Raw genomic sequence first — 12,056 nt, 5'->3', positions numbered from 1 at the left:
ATTCCTATAATGGACATTTCAAAACACTCATGTAAGCGTCTTCCAAATGCTGTGAATTTCACACTTTGCTGTAGCCTGGCATTAAAACCCCAATACAATTAGGGTTCACCCTTTTTTATTTTTTTTTGCTCAAGTAGTTTTTGTTTGCGACTGTTACCTTTGACTTGTTTACTTTGTGCCAATATACATTGTATGTTGTAGAAATAAAAACTGATAAATTGAATGATAACAGGTAAAAATGTGCACACCTCCCATTTAAAAGAACAGATTTTATTGTAGATCCTTATGTGTAGTTGAATCATAGTCCATCTGTGTACATTACACTAAAAAGTGAGCATTTTCTTTGAGACAATGGATTAAGAATTTTTAAACTAAAAGAGTGACAACGTAAAATTATAGAAAAAAGAAAAGTCATTTATTAAGTTGGGTTAAATAGCTAATACATGCCAGTCTAACACAATTATTTCTATAGATGTCTCAGGGGTTGTATTAGGACTCTGGCCTACCATAAATGGTCTTTCAATGACTTTGGTTCAGTCCTGCATCTCAATATGACTGTAGGTTACATGACCAAGAGATAAGCTGATTACAATGGGGTGAAAGAGCAATTGTGCATTGTTTAATCCCCATAAAATAACAAATTGCGACAAGAGTGCTGAATGAGACTCCAGGGTAAGTGAACCCAGGCTGAAATTATCCTCTGTGAAAAAAAAAAACTTCTGTAAAGATTTTATAAGACTCCCAGGAGTTGTAAGGCAACAGCAATAGACAGAATGAGGACTCCAAATAATCCAATGTAGCCATAAGCACCATTCATCCTCTTTTTAGGATCTAGAAAATAAATCAAAGGCTATTGTAAACACAATATTACCAGACACAAAAAAGTGAAACAAAAGCTGACATTAGGTATGTAAATCAATACCTCCAGTATAATAACCCCAGGCATAGGAGAACCTGCTGGTGACCCAGATGGCGCCCAGCACAGAGGCAGAAACCTGGGTGGCAAACAACAATGTTGTGAAGTCAAGCAAGGTCTCTCAAAGCGAGATGATTGGTTTAAGACTGATTACCGATTGACTGTAATCTTAAATTTTAATTTAAATGCATGACCTGAAAAAAGTAGCCTTATAGGCTAATCTAGCAAACAGCTTTAATAAATGGGTCATTTAGTCTCAGAATGAAGGCCCTTAAAGGAGGTTCTTGTTTTCCAACAGTTTCCTTGTACTGAACTTACAGGATACACCAGCGCTGCAAGGGTCTGGAAAACAAGCCACTGGGGGTACACCTCGAGGGTGTTCTGGTGGGCCCTCTGGACGCAGTTGAATACCTGCTCCTTGTCACTGTACATGGTTGGATACTGCGAATGAAAACCCAAGGAAGAGTCAGCATGCACCCTTCATGGAGGGCCAACAGGTTAAGCCAGATGTGTTACAATTGTGTTGCGGTCACGGTTCCCTTGCAGAGCCTGTATGTAAAGCTAAATATGAATGAAGGGCTAAACATGTGAGAATATTTGCTCAAAGATTTACTCACCTGCCAAAGGTGGGACGCTACATTAAAAAAACATATTGCATGGACGCAGAGGAGTTGGGTATCTTTTTATCGATTTTTTTTTTTACCTCAGCTAATGAAACAAAACAGTATATGCTATTTGGTGTCACCGCTAAGCAATTAAACTGACTGGAATGTATCGCACAGTTGCATCAGTCCTTAATACCTATGATGAACTCTTATGATCCTCCTGTAAACCTTTTCCTTGACTGTGGTCAGGTGTTCTGTCGGATTGTCCTACCTAGTCAGAATTTCCTACCACAGTATATTTTTATAGCCACTGTTCCTGCAAGCTGTACAAATGCGACGTTTGTATAATAATTATAGTATTATACTGTCCATAAACCACAAGTAGTATGTTCTGATAGCTCAGAAGCACCCATCAGATTGTCCTACCAGCAGTGTCTTACCTGTTTGAATATTAATTATGGCACTTTACTGTCAAAAAAACCCAGGTATTTTCTAACAGCTCAGAAACACAAGTATCTGATTGTGTACTTGACGTGTTTTCCTTTAACTAATCGAAATAAACTTAGTACCTTTCCGCTAGTTAGCATACCCGCTACGCTACATCCAGCAACAAATTGTTTCTTTCATCTCCGCAACGGCTTGACATACCTTCACATTGTATTTCTTTCGTGCACCCCCGACCTTAACACCGAGATACGTTAGCATAACCCAGCTGTACAAGTAAACGAAAATGACGTAAGCGAAGTTCGCTGGTAGAACATCGATAAGCTCCATGGCTAAAGCTCCCCGGACAGACCGCAGCGAACAGGTTCAAATTCTTCTTGCCCACCGACGTCGTCGTCTTTTCGGGTCTATATGGCCGGACTTGTTCTTGCAGAGTCACTGTGAAGTAAGCACGCCCCTGACTTTTGTCCCACCGCGCCTGGCCGCCCACTGGTTTATGATAAGGCGTGCAAAGATGCGCACGGTTCCCGTCGGCAAGCCTCGCGATATTTGGGACACGCAGAGCGCGCGACGTGTTTTTAAGCCGCTGTTTACGTGTACCTCAGGAGAAGAGCCAAAATAAGAACAAAGATTCCTGCAGACCGGAAGCCTGTAAACATGACCTAATGGTGCAGGAAAAGAGCATAATGCTGGCCATGTTTTACTTATTTTTTTTAATCGCATATCAGAAAAGAGGGGTCTGAGAGTCCCTGACACCAAAACAGTGGGTTTAAATCGTTTGTACGGCCAGTATTACATACCGAAACTCTGCCTTTACACACGGAAGTAGGAACAGGCGTACAGGTCTCAGATCAGCATGAGTCTGTTCTTCCCGCGTACAACGTGAGGATGACGTAATGCTCTACTTCGGTGCATGGGTCAGCTGCCTGCTCTTCAGTGCCGTGGTGGTCGAGTTAACGCTGACGCGTCTGAACGCTGAGAACGTTCTTTCAACGATTTTCTCCAAAAATTCTCAATTGCTTGAGACGTTCATACTATTCCGAAACGTCACAAGTGTAAATTAATACACACTTGTTTATACGATCTACTTAAAGCTACTCTTGATCAAATTTCTGCTGGTGAGTCTTTTTTCCGTAATTCACAGTTAAACATTCGTTATTTGTTATATATTTTTGTTGTATTATTCTTGATTCAATTATTATAGATTGTATCTTAACAAAGATACAACGTTCGGTCGTCTTCGACGTTCGGTCGTCTTTGTTAAGCTTCGTTTATTGTGCTAACTTGTGCTGTACGATGTAAGCGTTAGTCTTTATTTAAATGTAACTCGGTTGTAAATGTTTATTTCCTTTGACTGTATCTTTGTTTTGCGTTGTAATTCAAGTGTATATACTTTAACGAAACTTAGATTGTTCATTTATTTGTGCTCGTCTATAGAAATATAAACTGCTGGAATTTTCCAACACGTTTCTGTTACGTAACCCGGATGTATGCGGGGGGCGGGGCTTTCGCTCTTACGCAATTGTTGACCTAAGTTTTTTTTTTTTTTGTAGCTGCCTTAGCTAGTGCGCAATTATGTGGGATAGAGATTTTGTTCTGAATTGGTATTTAAGCTTGCATTTTATGTGAAGGTATTTAAAGTAGTTATTCTAGAATTTTCATGTGTTTGTTGTTTATTAGAGATACTTTTTATTTTGTCATTTACAGATATAGAGATGAAGACTGATGACAACCAGGTGAAAACTGCACACCTCACAGAGGTTATGCAAATGATTTTTGACCAGGAATCTCCATCGTCCTCTTCTCACTGTCGCTCCCGTTCCAGTAGCAGAAGCTCCTACTCGAGTAGTGATAGTTGCTTGTCCAGAGACCTGAAACGGTCAGTGAAAAGAAGAGATCAAAATTGCTCTTCTTCTTCTGACTCATCAACACCAAGCAGCCATTCTCGGACCAGGTCTCGCTCTCATCCTCGCTGCCACAGAGGTTCACACCGATCTCAGTCCCGATGCAACCGCCACTCTCCTCCACGCAGCTATCGGGCATGTTCACGCTCATACACGTCCTCTACTCGTCAGTATTACAGGAGACGTAATGACTCTCCTCCACGGCGTTACCATGTTCGATCCCCTTCCTGCAGCACTTCACCTTCTCCAGACCATTACTGCTACAGGCGGGGACACCCCTCACATTCTGGGTCACCATCCTATAGGAGCAAGTCCAGGTCGCCTCAACGATCCGTTTATTTGAGCCTTGAAGGTAATAATTTTTTATCTTCTCATTTTTATTTACATTTGATCCAACCTATTATGACTGAAAGGATATGTTATTTTTATTAGCCTTCTACCATCTTCCTCTCCTGCTTGACAGCTACTGCCCACTATTGACTGAATGTCCAATCATCAGAAAGATATACATTATTAGTACTACATATAGTCTTCTTAAAAATTTTCCCCTCTCATCTCAGAAAAGAGAAAACTCCTGAAAGTTGCTGAGGCCAATGTTGTCAAGATTTTGGGAATAGACCGTTTGGAACTGCCAGAGAATCTGAAGAATCCTTATCTACCGGAGGAGAAGAAGGCAATGGCAACAAAACCAGTTCACAGAGAAAAAACACCAAGCTTATCTGAATGGGTGAGACCAGAGCCTGTGTCTGTACCACAGATGAGCCTGTCAAAGGTGGGTGCTTCTTTATATACATCCACAATTTCAAAACTTACTGAGATTGAGCCAGTTGATGTGAGTTTAATTTTATATTATCAATGTTCCTTGGACTTTTAAGTTAATAACTTATTTAACTGCCCATCATTTTAGCTCACAAGGACAACACAGAAGTATTTTAAACCATTTAACATTTCCTAAATTCCCAAGTAATCAACATTTCAAGGGGTACTCTTGTGTCATTGTGGGTGGTGTGTATGTGTGATTGGCTTTGATTAGTAAATACTAATCATACAAACGTCCTCAGATTGCTATGTCTTGATCACTCCAGATGGTTTGATGTATAAGAACCATCAAGTCACTATCGTGGCCTCTTAAAGCAAACAAAGAAGGTAAACGGTCTTTCTCTACATATGAAAAGATGTAACCTTGCCATGAGTTCTTTTCTGCTTGACTGTCTATATTCCTTTCGCAGTAGGAAAACAGTTCGGCTTCACCTGCTCTGCTTTTGTTTTATGCGTTTCTGTTTTTAGATCACATGGTCTGTTCTCCACCTCCCCTTGGATTAGGACAGTGAGGGGCAGTCATGTGACATGTGTGGCACAAGTGGGTTTGCTGAAAGGGTTAACAAATATTTGATCACCAACACAAAATGAAAGGTCAAGTAATGGCATACAATTAACCCTGTAACTGTAATACACAACCATCATCATTTAGACAATCTGTAGTTTAGCAACTACTTTTTTTTTTACTAAATTTGATTTAGAGATGATGTGTGTGAATTTTATTTTTGGTTGAAATCGGTGCATTGTTATTTAGCAGAAATCTTCCTTCATCTGAAGAAGCGCAATTGTTTGGACTGCAGTATAATGACAAGATACTTAATGCAGAAGAAGCATCTTCCTCTCTTCTCTCCATATGCCAAAGATAAGTTTGCACCAGTGTCCGGTGCTGGATGGGGTTTGGAACATTCATCATCATTTTGCTGACAGAGAGGGTGTTGTTTCCTTCATTTTTTTACCAGGCTTCTGCCAGACTTATTTGAGACATGTTGTAGGGTTTGTGGATGTCAGTGACATCATGCCTTGAATTAACATGTAGTTCAGTATTTATTTGTACTTGTACACAAACTGGCCCGGGTCTGTATGCCGCTGTATGTAGGCTGAGTAACTGCATGGATAGACCATAATCAAAAGGTCTTGAGTGGCCAGTTTATTCTGTGTTTGAATTTATTTTTTTCAATCTATCTATTGCAGGTCTCAGATGGGAAAATAGATGACAGCCAAAATTCCAGGACCTCTCCAACCAGGAAACCAATCACGTTTAGCCTCAATGTAAGTATGAAACATTTCCGATAGACATTGATTTTTTTTCCCAGGGAAACATAACTTTTTAAAACACATTTCTTTTTCTGGCAGAATGTGGTGGCAAAACCAACATCAAGTACTTCTCAGAATACTGCTGAGAGCAAGGTAACACCCAGGGTGGACATCGTGGGCAGCAGAAAGCCATATGGCCAGTGGATGCCAGTCAAGAGAAGAGTCCCTCCTCGATTCTCCTCCTCGTCTTCTACCAGATGTTAAATCCCTTCACAATGCTTATACACTGGAATAAATGTACAGTAAATAATTTTGTACAGGGTGGGGGTTTGTTGTGAGTCTTAAATTGAACGTAGGTGTTTTCTTGCAGATGTACATTTTAAAAAATGGGAAAGTGGCATGAAGACAAGGAAATCCAGCAGGTGGGAGTTCTGTTTTGACGATTTTGTTGTACATTTTTCCCCCCTGCGAATAAAGAGTTCTAGAAAGTATTATGTTTCTGTGTGCTTGATGTCATCCACAGCTTATAATGAAAGATCTTGTTTGTCCAGTGGGGGGAGGTAGAATACTATAAGTGTAGAGCAAGCAGAAGTCCTTCCATGACCTGTGAGCTCTTCTACATGGTTGAACTGAGTTGAACACGGTATCTGCACCTCATTGCACCGTCTCCCTGCGGGGACATGTTTCTTAACCGGCTTTGCGGTTTAAATTATAAAGTTTGTAAGATCACAGACATAGATGTCGCGGTGTGGTGAATCTCCTCTGGCTCAGCTGGTAGTCTCAGTCACGGCGCCGTATTTATAGAAGTTTGGTTTGGCAGGTGTTCAGCCAGTTGACTTTGTTCTTCAGGAGAATCCTGGCTAAAGCCAAAAAGTCTTGCCGCGACCGCCTTTGAACATGTTTACTGCTCAGCTACCATCACTAACTGTAATGAGTGCCTGTTTTACAGTCTGGATCATACTGTACCTGGCTTAAACTTGTGGACATAAAATATATTTAAAGACATTAATTAGTAAAGATGTGAATTTATTAAAATATTTTTAGAACCCAATTAGTACTTTCTTATTGTAAACCATCAATACAGCAGACATGCTAACCTCTTTTTCTTTTGGTTAATGCATTGCTCGGATGTCAACTGGATGGTCACATACAATGGTGCACATACGGTTAATGCCCATGCCGCATACGATTATGCCTGACCACCATGTGATGTGTGTTTCAAGTGAATTGTGCCCAAGGGGGCAAATTCCTCTTTAACCCAGCCAGTCCCACTGCTTAAAATTCAAATAATCATACTGAGGTCAGCATGAAACCTAAAAAAAAAAAATACCTCAACAATAATCTATGTGTCATGAATAGATATTATTCTGTTCAGATCGATAGGAGTAAACATTTTAATTTCCACTCCAACTCTATTCTGGCATCTGGAGCTCAGGCCTGACTCCTCCAGACGGCGTATACTGGGGTGTTATCTCCCTGTCATCATCTTGCTCTCAGCCGCTTTTTGCTATGCGGGAACTCTAGCTCCTAAATCGGGAACATCCTGGCAAAACCACAAAAGGATCTTGACACATCTTCACAAGATGGGGGGAAAGAAACCCTCCATGTTTACAGATGCGCATAAAGACCCCATTGTCTGTGCGACACAGAACGCCTTTTCAGTTTGGCTTGAGAAAAATGCTACAAGTCACCCCTTGCAGGCAGACTTCATTTGATGTTTAATTCGCTCTTCTAATGCTTCGAATGCCAGGCATCTATTTCAGACCGTCACAAGTTAATTTTTTATTCGAAAGGCGCCTGTCCCACCAATTTATCTTAACGAAAGGACCGTCATCAAAGGGCTCTCCAAACTGAGCAACTAGTTCACGTGAGTGCTCTGCACACTTCATTCGATCTCGCTGATTATCCATTAATGCTGTTGGAGGTAGACGTCGCATTTTTATTTTCAGCTATGCGCCACAAAGTGCGAAACTGGGCTCTTTTCTTCCTTCTGATATAAGATCTATCTTCATTTCTGCATAGCTTGTCAATAGCATCTTTAAAGAAATGAATGGGTGAAAGCATCCTCCATCCCTCCACATTGAACAGGGAGGAAAACAGATGGGCAGCAGGGAGGTGTGGAGCCATAAACAGCTCTTGAGACTAATTACTTGCACACCAGCCTTTGAAGGCAACCCTGAATGAACTACAGGATTATCCTAATTCACAACACATTCGTACCACACGCTCACACACATTTCTGGTTATTGATTTAGCTTTTTGACCAGTAAAAACCCTACATAGTTGTTGACCCCAGCTTACGTTACATAAGAACATCTAGCTGGTGTAAAGTTTACTTTGCGCCCCTCTTCCAATTCAAATAAACAGTGAAGTGAGTGCTTATGTTCAAAGTTGGCACAAGCTGCCAAAAGGGGGCGCTGCAGCTTCAGGCATGCACATCTGCATGAGCACGAGAACCACCCTAGTCGGCTTTGATGTTCTCATGGTCTCACGCCATGTAGTAGCACTTCAAATGCTCCTGGGCTTGACTGGAGATGAGCAAGATAATGATAAGTTGAATTGCTTTATTGTCGTCCCCCCCTCCCCACACACCTACTCTACTATATTCTGGGGCGGGTGTTTTCAAGACACTGGGTTCTCCCCCTGCCCGGAGATAGATGATGGGTTTGAAATTGCACGCCAACACACAATGACAGAAGCAAGTCCTGAGAAGAGCTACATTACTATTTAAAGCAAATCCAGTCACAACCGTTTGAAAACTGCATAAACGCTGATTTTAATAGAGTACATTTAAGGAATAGTACAAAAGCATTTTCCAAAAGGAAATGAAGGGATTAAAAAAAAAATTCAAAGCTTGCACAAGGACCACATTAATCTGATGGTATCATCATAATTTTTACAAAAAAAAGATGCCGCACTGATATAAACTGTGGCTTCACTGAAACCACCACATGCGTAGTCATGGTGGGTTTGGCCTCTGCTTCAAACTGGCCCAAAATCAGATGAAGCCTTGACCATGAATTTTGACCACAGTTACACAGCAGTGCCCCTCTCCAGGTTCTGCTTAATCTCTGCGGTGTATTTGCCGTAGAAACGCTCAGCCTTCTTGTTAAACTTGGCGTTCCTCTCGTTGATGTAGTCGATGTCGGCATCGTCGTTGTAGGCCCTGCGTCGGCTGTACTTGGAACGCTTGTCGATCCTGTGGGAGAGACCCATGGTCAGAAGGATCTGAACTCCAACTGCACTGTTCCCACCCAAGTATCGATAAAAGCCCTGCATTTATTACCCAACGCAATTATCTAAGTGACTTTCAAACTCCCGAGCCACTGAGACACCAAACCTACAAAGACACGTTCATTTAAGAATGTTCAAAGCATAGATGTGCGTCATACCCTGGCAACCCTGGCCCTAGCTAATTTTCCACAGAAGCGTGGCAAAAAACACATCTCCCAGAATAGATAGATGAAGATAAGAGTTGAAAGAAGAAGGAAAAAAAGAAAAAGTATATCTAAAGGATCACACGCAGACCGATGGACATTATAATTTATACCAGAATACTATGTCTGTTCTCACATGAAAAGTAATACCTAAAAAGATGCTTTACAACAAAGCACTCACAGTGTTACAGTTTTAGGAAATCAATTTGCAGCGTTATAAATCAACATTTTAAAGGTTGAATTTGACATTGTGGAAAGACAATGGCAGCATCTTAATACCTTAAACCTAACCAAAAATCTCATATGGTACTCTTGGATCAACATAAATGTAGGAGGAGAGTTCACTTACTGCTTCTCCAAATCCTCCACCATGCGATCTACTGCATCTGTGCTGGGCACGTGAGTACCGTGAATCAGGCTGTTGGGGGTCGGATGGAAGTCCTCACCACTGGGAAAAGAAGTTGAACAGTTAGTGTTACACTGTTGTGCCCGAACATTGAACTTGGAGTAAACAATTTACAAAATGTGGGAAAACAACAAAGGTACCTAATGTTTAAATTGAATTAAAATGAGAGTTGGGCAGATTTCCTCTACAACTCACCACTCCTCTCTTTGCCTCTCATAGTTGTCCATGTCCGGTTTGATCTGTCTGGTGAGCCGCTGATATTGACGCAGTTGGGCTTCAGCATACCCTAATGATATGAAGGGGAAAGGAAAAGCTTATTCACTAACTTATTACCATAACCAACCAAAAACAGCTGTCATTGTGAAACACTGCAGCACACGATGAAACGTGTCCTCTGCTTTTAACCAATCACCCTTGGGGAGCAGTGACTTTGATCCCTTCAATGGCTGGCAGCCATATTTGAGGATACATGATAACATTCAATTTAAGCACCGCCAGTAGAAGATCAAGGCAATCCGTTGTCTCAGCTACCCACCTGAAAAACCAGGATCTGGGTTTTTCTTCTTTTTCTTCCTTTCCCACCTTTCAGCATCCTCAGCGCTAATGTCTAACAGCTTCACGCGGTGGTAGTCCTCGCCACGTGCTGCACACTCCTACAAATTAGACAGAGGTTTCTTTTTATAATACAGCCAACAATGGACTTCCAGAACTTCTCATACTTTGTCCAACAGTTTTAGATACCTTTTTCTTCTCCTCAACCATTAACTCGTACTCCAGACGGGCTTTCTTCGCTTCCCAAGAAGCTGGAAGCTTCATCCTCTTGTCTTCTTCAACAACTTCTTGACGATTACGCATATGAGCTTCATTCTAAAACATTGCAATCTTTTAAGTCAACAAATTTAAATAAGCAGGAAGAGACTAATAATGTGATATGTTGATTTGCAAATGCTGATTCGTTTGGATTGTTCGCCCACTGGAATTTACAGAACAGAGGGGTTTACCCTTTTAAAATGAAGCTCTCGGAACCGCCGCAGTCTTTCCTCTCTCTTCTGAGAAGCAGCACTCTCAGCTGGCTCTTCTTGGGTGGCTAATGAAGAAATCTGAACACAAATAGCACCGAGTTACAACTCAGGTTCCCTTTAATATCATCATGTAGAGACTACACGATTATCCACCTCGGACCCGTAAAATTACTGATCAATTCATGTACAGTGTAGTTATTCTCTAGCTCGAACGCATAGAAATATATGGTCCACACCCGAGTTATAACTGCAAGACTAAAACCTAGACGTTTAAGCAGAACGTATACTCAGATTCGTCAAGCATCTATACAGACACGTTAACCAGCTAAGCAACATAGCCGTCCTGCTAACAGCCGAACTAATACACAAAGGTTCCGAAACGACATATATAAACAATTTCTTTTACGAAAACACAGAACACATAAAAGAAAATATGATCGTAAGTTATCAAGATATTAACCCAAGTACGTTAAAAACAAAACGCTAACCTCCGTCTCAGACGCCATTTTGAAACTACGCGTGACGAAAGCAGGAGGCTGTGCCGTGACGCAACGTGACGTATTTACAGCTGAAAAGAGCAGGCGTGTCACGTCATGTTCCACCACACAATGTTTCACACACACACCTCGCAGAAGCCTTTCTCGTGTTCACAGCGTTATATGTATTGTTTGGGGTTATGGTTCAAAGTGTAGGATTTTGTCATCTGGAGAAATTAAGTGCCACCAATGTCAAGGCAGAATTATACCAGAACGCTTCCCCCTCAATTAATGGGAGTGGCACCTTCAACAGGCCTGATAGGACGATATTATAATATAGCAGTATTCATTTCCCCCTCTTTCATAAATATAGTATACCATATAGGGGTTACCTATGTACATAAAGGACAACTATAATGTCCAAAAAATATGTTTTAGATTCATGAGAATGTATGAGATTCCTTCCATGGATGTCTTTATTGTGTCTTGTTCTCCCAGACTATTGTGATCACCTGCATATCTGTGTATGAATCGTTTGCATATTAAATTCTTTATAATTGTTCCTGTTTCTATTCTGAGCCTCCCTACCCTACCAATCACACTTTTACACTTAAAAAAGCTAAATAGAAATGTACCATTTAGTGACTGTCTGATGTTCTGCACACTTATCTATTAACAGTAGCAGACATATTGTATGCCAGTTTATATTAACTTGTATAATGTTTATTTATTGTACTATTCCATTTTTTTATGGGGACACATGATAAAAATGT

General features: G+C 41.0%; 3 protein-coding genes across 8 annotated transcripts; 1 reads left to right on the top strand and 2 right to left on the bottom strand.

Annotated features, from left to right (window-relative positions):
• Nucleotides 1-254: 254 nt before the first annotated feature.
• Nucleotides 255-2,488, bottom strand: mgst3b (microsomal glutathione S-transferase 3b). Its single transcript, XM_028994098.1, has 4 exons — nt 2,170-2,488; nt 1,235-1,357; nt 923-995; nt 255-831 (listed from the first exon to the last, which is right to left on the bottom strand). Exons 1-4 carry the CDS (start codon nt 2,293-2,295, stop codon nt 731-733), a joined length of 423 nt encoding a protein of 140 aa, XP_028849931.1. The 5' UTR covers nt 2,296-2,488; the 3' UTR covers nt 255-730.
• A 365-nt stretch (nt 2,489-2,853) lies between these two features.
• Nucleotides 2,854-6,433, top strand: rsrp1 (arginine/serine-rich protein 1). Of its 6 annotated transcripts, XM_028994070.1 has the most exons (6): nt 2,854-3,083; nt 3,673-4,221; nt 4,430-4,641; nt 5,880-5,957; nt 6,042-6,239; nt 6,313-6,433. In XM_028994070.1, the coding sequence occupies exons 2-5, from the start codon at nt 3,681-3,683 to the stop codon at nt 6,204-6,206; spliced, it is 996 nt and encodes a 331-aa protein (XP_028849903.1). In that variant the 5' UTR covers nt 2,854-3,083; nt 3,673-3,680; the 3' UTR covers nt 6,207-6,239; nt 6,313-6,433. The 6 variants fall into 6 exon arrangements, 2 of the variants coding, with proteins under 2 accessions (XP_028849903.1, XP_028849894.1); XM_028994061.1 differs by having other exon boundaries at nt 6,042-6,433; XR_003751061.1 differs by lacking the exons at nt 6,042-6,239; nt 6,313-6,433 and adding an exon at nt 5,157-5,229 and having other exon boundaries at nt 2,857-3,083; nt 4,430-5,015; nt 5,446-5,940.
• A 2,260-nt stretch (nt 6,434-8,693) lies between these two features.
• On the bottom strand, nt 8,694-11,347 carry syf2 (SYF2 pre-mRNA-splicing factor). The gene is made up of 7 exons (XM_028988682.1): nt 11,296-11,347; nt 10,787-10,885; nt 10,527-10,652; nt 10,321-10,438; nt 9,981-10,071; nt 9,729-9,827; nt 8,694-9,141 (listed from the first exon to the last, which is right to left on the bottom strand). The coding sequence occupies exons 1-7, from the start codon at nt 11,311-11,313 to the stop codon at nt 8,976-8,978; spliced, it is 717 nt and encodes a 238-aa protein (XP_028844515.1). The 5' UTR covers nt 11,314-11,347; the 3' UTR covers nt 8,694-8,975.
• Between the last annotated feature and the right edge of the window lie 709 nt (nt 11,348-12,056).

This window comes from Denticeps clupeoides, chromosome 1 (genome assembly GCF_900700375.1).
Source record: "Denticeps clupeoides chromosome 1, fDenClu1.1, whole genome shotgun sequence".
Taxonomy (NCBI): Eukaryota; Metazoa; Chordata; class Actinopteri; order Clupeiformes; family Denticipitidae; genus Denticeps; species Denticeps clupeoides.
This window is presented reverse-complemented; position numbering and strand designations above follow the sequence as displayed.